At 35.2% G+C, this 12,145-nt stretch overlaps 1 protein-coding gene across 7 annotated transcripts in view; it reads right to left on the bottom strand.

Annotated features, from left to right (window-relative positions):
- Window positions 1-12,145, bottom strand: part of DENND4A (DENN domain containing 4A) — a 145,819-nt gene that overhangs the window by 67,907 nt on the left and 65,767 nt on the right. For all 7 annotated transcript variants that reach the window (XM_078079181.1, XM_078079180.1, XM_078079182.1 and 4 more), the window contains 5 exons: window positions 7,302-7,371; window positions 6,564-6,733; window positions 5,054-5,295; window positions 2,579-2,645; window positions 876-934 (listed from right to left, as the gene is read on the bottom strand). In XM_078079181.1, the coding sequence (XP_077935307.1) occupies window positions 876-934; window positions 2,579-2,645; window positions 5,054-5,295; window positions 6,564-6,733; window positions 7,302-7,371 (608 nt within the window). The remainder of the gene's footprint in view (window positions 1-875; window positions 935-2,578; window positions 2,646-5,053; window positions 5,296-6,563; window positions 6,734-7,301; window positions 7,372-12,145) is intronic.

Genomic DNA, 12,145 nt, shown 5'->3' with positions numbered 1-12,145 from the left:
TGGGAGAAATGGGGAGGGGTGGGGTAACTGCTAAAGGGCACAGGGTTTCTCTTTTAGAGTGACATAAATGGTCTAAAATTGATTACAATGATCTCTCTATATCTCTATATTCACAGAGTGAATATAACCACTGAACTGTACAATTTAACTGGGTGAATTGCACAGCAGGTGAATTATATCAATAAAGTTGTTACCAAAAAAAAAAAAGCCTCTTGGGTAGTTTACGATCATTTTATACATAGTCTCAGTCAGTATTTCTAGTTTATTTTCAGCTCAAACAAAGGTTAAGAAAACACTGGTCACTCTGGACCAAGACCTAGTGATGAAATAATCTGCAATTCTTACAAAATTAATGTCAAAGATGGCAGCTGGTCTCCCTTAGGTATGTGCTACAAAATAATTATATTGTAACTATTTCTCTGCTAGAAAATTACATAGCTAATTACATCTCAAGAAGTGATACTTTAGAAAAAACATATTTCATAATTTCTCTTAACTTCTAAGTGATGAACTACCTTGTTTTATTCATGGTTAGTATTTAGGAGTATCTTTTTATTTGTGGGTTAAATTTAAAATTAATTGCATTTGAATGCTGTTCAGAGAGTATTTAAAGCTAAAAATAATTGTTTTCATACTCAAACTCTATATATATATACCTACTTATGTAATAGTAAGTACTTGATACACAAAATACCAAACTATTGTAAAGGTTTTTCTTTTTCCTTTAAGTAAAAGGAATTTAGGTAAGAAACAGTTAAATGAGAAGTATTTCCATCAATATTTGAAATTCTACCTAGGAAAGAGAAAGTATTTGAATGTCACTTTAGCTCACACTAGATTTGGAGAAACATAAGTAGAAATGAACTTTTACTTGCCTTAGTGGAAGAGGTGAAGAAACAGGTTGACTGAGAATCAGATTATCATGCGGTGATAACTGGAAGAAAATTTACAATAAAGTGTTTGAAATATAAAGACGAGCTTTAAAACACTACTTTCTGGTAAAAAAAAAAAATAATATATATATATATATATAGGCTAATTATGATGTCCATGAAGTTTCAATATATGCATTAACCAGTATAGGAGGGCGCCTGGGTGGCTCAGTTGTTGAGCGACTGCCTTCGGCTCAGGTCATGGTCCCAGGGTCCTGGGATTGAGCCCTGTATCGGGCTCCCTGCTCAGTGGGAAGCCTGCTTCTCCCTCTCCCACTCCCCCTTGCTTGTGTTCCCTCTCTCGCTGTCTCTCTCTCTGTCAAATAAATAAATAAAATCTTTAAAAAACAAAAAAACAAAAAAACAAAAAACCAGTATAGGAACTGTTTATATCACTTAGTAAGATCCTGAAAAGCATGTCCTAACCACTGACCTCTTCTAACTACTAACTTCCTACTCTGAATTCTCTTTCCCCTGATGCCACTTTAATAAAATTTTATTGAAAGACTAAATTATTCATTTAATACCACAAAATCAGGGTTAGCAAACCTATGGCCTCCAGGGCAAATCCACAGGCCACCTGTTTTTATAAATAAAGTTTTATTAGAACACTAGCCATGCTCATTCATTTGGGTATGATCTATAGCTGTTTTGGCACAATAAGAGCTGAGTAGTTTTGACAGAGATGGCATGGCCTATAAAGACTAAAATATTTACTGTTTGGTCCTCAGCAGAAAAAAAATTGCCAACTTCTGTCACAAAAGAAATCTTTTATGTGTATTCAAACTGAATCTGCTATATATATAGATATTCTGGCACCAAATACCAAGAAGACATGTTGATAATACAGACTGATTATAAAGATTATAAAAATGATATTTTTTCTAGATTTTTTTATCTGTATCAATATTATAGTGCAATTGTTTTATCTACATACTTAAATTTATGCCTATTTGTGCGTATTTCCACAAATTTGTAAATACCTATTTGCCAAATACTTCTAAATTTTGAATGATACCCCACCCCCATTAAGGGCTGTGATAAATACAGTAAGGCACATATAGTGATAATACATAAAAATATTTTCTTTATATAAATCACTTTGTAAATGGTGATTAAATAGGCAGACATCTTACAGATCAAGAGCACAAACAAAAAAGAAATGTAAACAGAAGAGAAAAGATACAGTCAATTGGGACAAGATATAGGGAAAATAATTTATGTTCATTTTGAACTTTCCCATCACAAAGATATGAACCTTCCCTTCCTGCATAATATATGAAAAAACACACAACTTTTCCTTATATCTATTCTAATACATTTAACTTCGGGAATAAATGCCAAAGGCAAAGACAAACTTTCAAATACTTAGAACAAATTTAGGGGAAAGAAGTCCCTTTTTGTATGTTCAAAATGTCTCCTGCCAACTACTTTAACTCTTCAACCTTTTACCTAAGGGGAAACATTAGATGTCTGCCTGGGAGGCAGTTAATAAAACACTAAGGGCCCAAACTCCAACATGAACTACTATCTGATTCTTTTGACCACATTTGTTCTTTCCCTCCATTTAAAATTGTTATTCTTATGGTACATTTTGACAGAGCTGATAATGATTTAATAGGGCACTTATATCAAGAAAATCATACCTGAACTAAAATCCGTGGTCTCTGAGGAGATGGAAAAGGAACTTTATGCATAAAATGAGAAATATGCCTTAAAAACAAACAGACAAGAACCCAATTGATTCCAAAGTGAATGCCATATACTATAAAGGTCAACATGTCACCACAAGTCCGAGTTGAGTCAAATGCTCTGTGTACTTATAATTTCGAAATCCCTACTACAAAAACAAGTGAACAAATAACACCAGAAATCATTTGTCACATTAAAGTTGCTTCTACCTAAATCCAATAACTTTTCATATTAACAGTTCCTCACATTCAACAATGTTTATGCTATCAATGTCTCAAAAGCCATTTTAACTTTTACCTCTCCCTAAGGAGATAATATATAACATGTTATAGGGACAGTACCAAAGAACCTAATTTTTGTTTTGTTCTTCTCACAGAATGTCATTTTTCCTTGGAAGAACAATTGACAAATTAAGGCTATCCAATGTTGGGTAGCCAGCAAGTATCTTCTATATAAAAATGAATAAGGTGACCCTGTTGCTTCAAGAAAAATAACTCATAGGGGTGTCCGGCTGGCTCAGTTGGTGGAGAGTGTGACTCTTGATCTCGGGGTTGTGAGTTTGACCCCCACGTTGGGTGTAGAGATTACTCAAAAATAAAATCTTTAAAGAAAAAAAGAAAAAGAAAACTAACTCATAGTATTATTGCCAATAATTAACTTCAATTTTAATTCAATAAACAAATTAAATTTTAAGTGAAAATTAGAATTTTGTCACCATGTACTTGATAACTTCTCAATACTAAAAAAATTTTTCTGATGAAATAGGTGGCGATATTAACAAATGTGATTTTTTTACATTGATAGTAAAATTTATCTACATTAACTCCATGAACCAGTATTTTCCAAACGACCAGTGTATGATGCTACAAAAATCATGTGTGTGTAAAAGTTCCACCTAGAGTGAGGAAAACCAACAGATTTTAATGTAACAGAGAAAGTTCATTACTAAGGTTTTAGATTGCACACTGTGAAAAACCTTTTGTCAAGTTTTGGTGCAGTATCAAAACAGAAAATCCACACAATAATCTGAAAAGGCTTTTCAAATGCTTTCCCTTTTCTACCTAAATATTTGTGTGAAGCCAGGTTTTTTTCATATACTTTCACCCAAACAACATATTGCGATAGACTGAATGCAGAAGTGTGTATGAGAACCTTGATGTGTTCAGTTAGGCCAGACACTAGAGATTTGCAAAAATGTCAGACAATGTCACTCTTCTCACTAATTTTTTTTGAAAAGTTATTTTTCAAAAAAAGATACTTGTTAACATGTAATTATTTTAGTATATTATTAAGTATTTTCTCCATTTTAATTTCTATTGTAGTAAATATTGGCAGATAAAACACATGAAGAAAAGCTCTTTGGGGGGTCCTCATTTTTTAAGAGTATAAAAGGGTTCTGAGACCAAAAAATCTGCTAACTGCTAGAGTAGAATACTGAGAGGAGAGTAAAAAAAAATACAAGAAAAAATTAGAGTAATATTGTACACTGAATGTTCTTATATGATAATTCTATCACTTCCCAAATGTCACGGGGGTCAGAGAATTCTGCTTAAGAATACAAAAGAGTTTGAGTAACAGATGGTATAAAATAAACAATAGTCAAATAGACAACGAAGATATTTAGATCTCACTTGCAACAAATTTTACTGCATAAAACGTTACTCAGTTTTAGAGATTTTAAAGTAAATCACTGAGGGGCGCCTGGGTGGCTCAGTCGGTTAAGCGGCTGCCTTCAGCTCAAGTCAGGATCCCAGGGTCCTGGGATCGAGCACCGTATCGGGCTCTCTGTTCAGCGGGGAGCCTGCTTCTCCCTCTCCCTCTGCCTGCTGCTTCCCCTGCTTGTGCTCTCTCACTCTCTGTCAAATAAATAAATAAAATCTTTTAAAAAAAAAGGTAAATCACTGAAATTTTAAAAAGAATAAAGAATGTGTTTATCTAATTTTTCTTTAAATTCATGATATCTAAAAATAGGGAATATTTTTAAAAGTTCATAATAAACCCAAATTATTTGAAAAATAAGAATTATAAAACTAATTAAAAATTGCCAAATAGGATCTCCAAACTTCACAAGAGCTTCAAAAATGAGACATTCATTTCATTTTGTTAAGAGATAAAATCATTTAAAATAACATGACTGTGGGGCGCCTGGCTGGCTCAGTCAGAAGAGCACACAACTCGGGATCTCGGGGTCATGAGTTTGAGACCCATGTTGGGTGCAGAAATCACTAAATACATAAATAAACTTTAAAACAAAATTAAAATAAAGTAACGACTATAAAAGTATAATAGAGAAATACTACCTGATTGAAATAACTAAACTTTTTTTTCAAATAACTCTTAAAAAACCTAGTTTCCATATAATTACAAACATACCACACATAATGGAAAGATCTACCAAATTTTGAGTGAAGAAGGCTTCTCTAACTTACTTCTCAATTGGAAGGACATGAGGTCCAGAGATAGAGTAACGATACAGAAAAGTCAAAAACTTCCTGAATGCATCAAAAAAAGGCCAGTGAGAAAGAAGACAGATGCATTTATTAGTGTGAATTGTTTTGGAATTATCAGATTTCCCATCTGCTGATGATGTTAAACCCAAAAGAAGTCTCTGTTTTTCTGTGAGATTCTCCTCAGAGTATGGTTCATAAAACTGAATAGCAGCACCATAGACCTGGAAAACAAGTAATATATTTAATAAATACACCTTATATCATTTATTCAAATCACATAATTAAATATTTAATGGATGAGCCATTACGAGCTAGACCGTTATGAGCCATTTACATGCCTATGAGCCAGGCAAGGTGCCAGGTACCAGGAACACAGCAGTAAGCAAACATCACTGTTGCTTTCTTCAAGTACATTAAAACACACACACACACACACACACAAAAAACTACACAGTGCTACTCTCACATCTCATTATTGAAAAAAAAAGGTGTTTTTAAAAAAATTTTTTTTAAAGATTTTATTTATTTATTTTGACAGAGAGAGAGAGAGACAGCGAGAGAGGGAACACAAGCAGAGGGAGTGGGAGAGGGAGAAGCAGGCTTCCAGCGTAGCAGGAAGCCCAATGCGGGGCTCGATCCCAGGACTCTGGGATCATGACCTGAGATGAAGGCAGATGCTTAAAGACTGAGTCACCCAGGTGCCCCTCCCCCCAAAAAACGTGTTTTAATTAAACTGAATTTGTTTTCTGAAGACTGAAAGCAACTGTATCAATATTCTCTACAAAAAAATTACTGAAAAGGCGCCTGGGTGGCTCAGTCGTTAAGCGTCTGCCTTCGGCTTGGGTCATGATCCCAGGGTCCTGGGATCGAGCTCCGCATAGGGCTCTCTGCTCAGTGGGGAGCCTGCTTCTCCCTCTGCCTGCAGCTCCCCCTGCTTGTGCTCTCTCTCTGTCAAATAAATAAATAAAATCTTTAAAAAAGAAAAAAAAGAAAGTAACTGAAAATAATTATTTAGTAGAGAGTGGGACAGAATTTTAGATAAGGAAATATATATTCCAACTTCAGGCAATTCACTAAATTTCTCTGGACCTCAATTTCCCAATCTATAAAATGAGGATGTTAGACTAGATGATTTCCAAGGTCCTTTCCAACTATAATAGTCTATAATTCCAAATAGCTTTGCATATTTAATAATGTCTTTTATATTACTCTCAAAGCTTCTGTATCACAGAAAGTGAAGCAGTAAAGGGATCATCATTTGATGATAAAAAAATCTTTCACCATATTCACAAAAAAGCATTGGGTATATGGGACAGAATGAAAATTCTCTTTTCCTTTATCTCTGTATATAGTTATTTTAATCAAGTGGAAGAAGTATGTATAATAGATTCAATTTAACCAGTTATTTCTACTGTTGCTTACATTATATAAAACTTAAGACTTGATAATATACAAGAAATTTGTTGATACTAGTTAAAACACACAGTACCTTTTCAGCTGAGGCTCCAGTTAACACAAATGTAGAAAATACAGGGAGAGGGTATTTGCTATTTGGTGGCCAGCATTCAATAGTTGCACCCATTGGTAAACAAAATAGGGGAACAGATTCTGGGAGTGAGAAAGATTCATAATCTTCTTGAGGATATCTACAAATTAGACCTATAAAAAACAATAATAAATATTAGGTCATCAGCTCTTGAACTTAGGTGCTCATAATATGAATGATGCTAAAATGCCTTATTATTTAACATATTTAGTAACATTACATTACATATATGTTCATCAAATAACTGAACGCTTCAGTAGGATACATCTAGATTTTAATCCTCAAACATTATAACTATTCATAATAACTAATTAATATTTATCAAGCTTCATCCATGAAGGCTAAGTAAGACAAACAAGAAAAGATTATTCTGAAGAAACATACACAAATACAAACACAATCCTAAAACTTCAGTTTGTGGTCACACTACCTTGAAGCACATGAATATACTAATTTTTTGGAATACTTATCATGGTTACGGCAGCTCCTTTTAAAATCAATCTTCCGTTAAGTATCCAATAAATGTAAAGATAAGATAAAACAGAAAAAAAAAAAAAAAGACATGGGTTGTGGTCCCAGTCCTGACACTAAAACATCTTAAGACATGGGTTTTTTCCTTAAATTTTACTGGCCCTCATAATACATATCTATATTAAGTATTCCATGAAAAATTATACTTACCAGCTTTGTAGGATATAGTGTTAGTCTTTGCCACTGATTTTTTATAACATAAGTATACTGCAGATCCCCACTGAATTAAAAAAAAAAAGGAAATATAATTTAATTTTAAAAGGTAGTAACTGGCATCTCTTTGATATCTCCAGTATATATTATCTAAGATGTAGTAACAGATTTCTGTTAGGTATTTTTAGTTGGTTATTTTACCAGTATTTTATTGCAGTTTTTGCCTACTTTTCTCTCAGAAGTGATATTTAATGTTGCTTTCCCCTTGTAAGAGCAATAATATGACCCTTTAAAATAACTAAGCCATAACAATTTAGATTTTATTCTAACTCCAAACTTTGGGCAGAAATGATCAAGAAATATCTACTCATGGGTATACCTGCCTTTAGATTCCACAACCTCTTTCCAATATTGCCAGATCTTTCTGCAGCTCTTTATAACAAAACTGAAGAGTTAGAATTTGCTATATCCATTTCCTTGTTTCCCATTCTCTCCCGAATCCATTCCCAATCAGGTGTTAATCCCACCATTCCTTAGAAGAACACTTTAACAACTTTAATGATGCCAAGTCTAACAGTTGTTTCCTAGTCTTCATCTCATTTAACCTCAGCAGATTTGGATACTACTAATGACTCCCTGAAACATGTTCTCATCTTTTGAGGCATCACATTCTCCTGGCACCTCCCCACCAAATCTCTGGCCACTCCTCAGTCTCCTCCTCTCTCTTTTCCTGATCATTGAATGTGATCTCTCCTTTTCTTTCTGTAAATGATCTCATTCATTCAATCCCATTGTTTTCTATAACAGCTTCTCCCAAAGGAGTCTCAGATTTCTAGTCCCAGCGCAACTGAGATGGGGAAACTGTGGGTAAAGCAGACTGGGGGGTGAAGAAAATGAGTTCACTTTTAGATATGATAGGTTTGAAACATCTATTAGACATCCAAAGTGAAGAATCGAATGGAAATAAGGCGAGAGGTTTGAAATGGAGATGTAACTTGGGAGATTCACTACTTGACATTAGATGGTGACAGATACATGCACACAGCACACTCCCTCACCTCTTTTAGGTCTCAACTCAAAGGTCACTTCATTAGAGAGCGCTTCCTTCATCATCTTATGCAATAGCAATCTTCCCTCTACCCTACCCAGTCCCCCTGATCATCCCATCTTGCTTTCTTCTCCTCCATAGCACTTACTACTATGTGGCATATTGTATATTTTCTTACTTATTATCTGCTTCCCACCACTAGAATATAGGTTTTATGATGGAAAGGGCTTTGTTTTGTTCACTGCTGTATCTGTAGCACCGAAAACAGCGCCTTTATGTAGAAATGCTTAAAAAGCATTTGTTGAATGAATGCGAGAGGATGTATCTGTACACGCATGATGGAGTGCCCACACGAGCCAGTGTGTGGGGACCGATTCACAGCACTGAAGACAAATATATAGAGAAAATTAATTTACTTTAAGAAATATTTTAAAAAGATTTTATCTATTTATTTACTTGAGAGAGCGCGCATGAGTGCACACAGGGAGGGGCAGAGGGAGAAGGACAGAGGAAATCTGAAGCAGACTCCATGCTGAGCACAGAGCCGGACGCAGGGCTGGATCCCATGACACTGAGATCACAAACCTGAGCAGAAATCAAGAGTTGGATGCTTAACTACCTGAGCCACCCAGGAGCCCCAAGAAATATTTTTAATTATTAAGAGACTACTATAACAAACACCTATATACTCATCCCTTAGATTTAACAAAGGTTTAATAATTTAACATATTTGCTTCAAATGTTTTAATTCATAAAGAAACAAAAAAATTACAGGTTTAGCTAAAGCCTCATCTTCCATCCCTTTCTGTCCTCCAGAGTTAACTACTAGACTGAAGTTAGTGCATTTCATTCACATGCATTTAAAAACTTTCTACTACATCTATAAGTAAATATTATTCTTTTGTGCACTTTTTAATTTAACATAAATGGTGAGATGCTGAATATATGCTTTTATGGCTTGCTTTTTTTTAACTCATTAATATGTTTTTGATAATTAGTAAAGTTGATACAGATCTAATTTCTTCATCTGAACTACTGGGTATTATTTCATTAATAAATGAACCAGCACAGTTTATTTTAATCATTCCTCTACTGATATAGACACTTGGATTATTTCCTTTTTTGGGGGAGGGGTTATTATGAACAATGATGCAGTATGTTGACTCCTCATCTAGAAATTTTTCTTGCTTTCTTAATGTGTCTCCAGCAAAGTAGTATGTTAAATTGTGCTTAGGACATTCAATTATGCTCATTGCTGTGTTGGCATTTTATTTTTATAAATGTTTTAATACTTTTGCATCAAAAGAATGGATGTATAGGGGTGCCTGGGTGGCTAAGTCAGTTGAGTAACTGACTCTTGGTTTTGGCTCAGGTCATGATCTCAGGGTCATGGAATCAAGCCCCATGTCAGGCTCCGCGCTCAGCACAGAGTCTGCTTGAGATTCTCTCTCCCTCTCCCCTTACCCCTCTTGTGCACACTCTCTCTCAAATAAATAAATCTTAAAAAAAAAAAAGGAATGCATGTATATAAAAGTCAAGTGGATATTATGAATGTAGACAAACTAGACGTTTAGTTTCTGAGGTGTGTACAAATATATAAATAAAAGACCTTCTACTGATAGGCCCCAACTGCAGTTCCTAATAACCAATTTGTAAAGATAACAAAAAACCCTCAGTGATAACCTTTGTGATGATAAGAAGGGAACTACAGGACCACTGGATATGGTAGAAACCAAAACAAATATCCTAAAATAAAAAACAGGGACTTAGAGATAACAGTAAAAGTTATGGAGCTCTGAAGGAAAAGAACCATGGATATCAAAACTAAAAGAGGGTTTTCTGAAGTTTTTTACATACAAGGTCCACTGAAAAAGAAAGTAGGAGGAACCATTGTTCTGGAAATACTTTAAATGTTTAACTTATAAATAAAGTACCCATATTGTGGTTTACATGACAAAAACATACTTTCAGATACCTTTTTTGGGGGGGGGGGGAATTAGGTACATGATTTAATTACTTGCTTAGTTAGTAACTCTACTTTTTTAAAAAAAGGTCTTATTTATTTATTTGTCAGGTAGAGAGAGAGAGAGAGAGAGAGCACACAAGCAGGGGGAGCGGCAGGCAGAGGGAGAAGCAGGCTCCCTGGTGAGCAAGGACCCCGATGCAGGACTTGATCGCAAGACCTTGGGATCATGACCTGAGCTGAAGGCACACGGTTAGCTGACTGTGTGCTATAACTCTATTTTTCTAAATAACCTTGCTAGATCAAATACTGACATTCTTAAAAGTTGTAAAACAAGAACCATTTGGATAGAGTATAAAAAAAATACTCTCAATGAGTCAAAAACTGAAGAGATGGTCCCAAATTTGCCAAAAAATTAGCTGTGTGAATCAGAGCACCCTTACTAGCATTTTTGAACCACCTGAGTACTTTTAAGTTCTCTTTTGGCTCTAAAATATGCTTCTCCTTTAAATCAAAGTTCAAATCATTTAAGGCTTACAGTCCAAAGTTTAAAAACTAATAATTCTTGAAAACTCTTTCTATAAGCTTAATGGGAGGGTGGGGGAGATTCCTTTTGAGGCCAAAGCTATAAGCCTGGTACGAAAATCATGTAGGAATTTGAGGAAAGATTCAACACACATCTCATGTCCATTAGACTGGTTTTTCTGTTTCCCTGGCTTAGAAACCTAGTAGAAGACTTTCATTCAAGCTACCTAATCTTCAAAAACAAGAGTCAGCTACATAACTATTGCTGGGTATTATCAACACATCAATAATTTAATCCTAACCACTTCCTGATTCTTTATATATACATTAGACAGACATGAACATAAGTTTCCTATATTGCATGTCTATTTTAAATTTTCTGAAAGAGTAAGAAGTCATTGTACATCTGCTCCAAAGAACTAAATTTGCTTTTACTACCTTATAGTTGGAAACAAAGATTGTAAATAGATATAAACCACAACCCACTGCTTAATATTTCTTAGAAGAATTTAGGAGGAGCTTAAACACTGGGCAAAAATAAAAATAAAGAAGTTCTTCCTTGCTGAATGTCAATTATATTTCAATACAACTGAAAAAAAGAAAAGTTCTTCCCCAGACATTAAATACACATAAAAAGGACTGATGAAGCACAGTTAACCAAATGTATAGCTAACATTTATAAAGCACTTACTGTGTACCAGACTCTATCCTAAGTTATTTAAAAATATTAATTCAATGGGGGTGCCTGGGTGGCGCAGACTGTTAAGCGCCTGCCCTTGGCTCAGGTCATGACCCCAGGGTCCTGGGGTCGAGCCCCACATCGGGCTCCCTGCTGAGCGGGGAGCCTGCTTCTCCCTCTCCCTCTGCCTGCTGCCCCCCCTGCTTGTACTCTCTCTCTCTCTCCCCCTCTCTGTCAAATTAAAAAAAAAAAAAATTCATTGAATCTTCACAAAAAGCCTATGAAATAAAGTACTACTTTATCCCTATTCATGAATGAGGAAACTGAGGCACAAAGAGTCAAGGAACTTGTCTAAGACACATAATCTGGAGTTCAAATCCAGTAGTTTAGATGGAGTCCATTTCTTTTTTTTTTTTTTTTTAAAGATTTTATCCATTTATTTGACAGAGAGAGACACAGCGAGAGAGGGAACACAAGCAGGGGGAGTGGGAGAGGGAGAAGCAGGCTTCCCGCGGAGCAGGGAGCCCAATGTGGGGCTCGACCCCAGGACCCTGGGGTCATGACCTGAGCCGAAGGCAGACGCTTAACGACTGAGCCACCCAGGCGCCCCATAGATGGAGTCCATT

Source organism: Halichoerus grypus, chromosome 8, assembly GCF_964656455.1.
Source record: "Halichoerus grypus chromosome 8, mHalGry1.hap1.1, whole genome shotgun sequence".
NCBI lineage: Eukaryota > Metazoa > Chordata > Mammalia > Carnivora > Phocidae > Halichoerus > Halichoerus grypus.
This window is presented reverse-complemented; position numbering and strand designations above follow the sequence as displayed.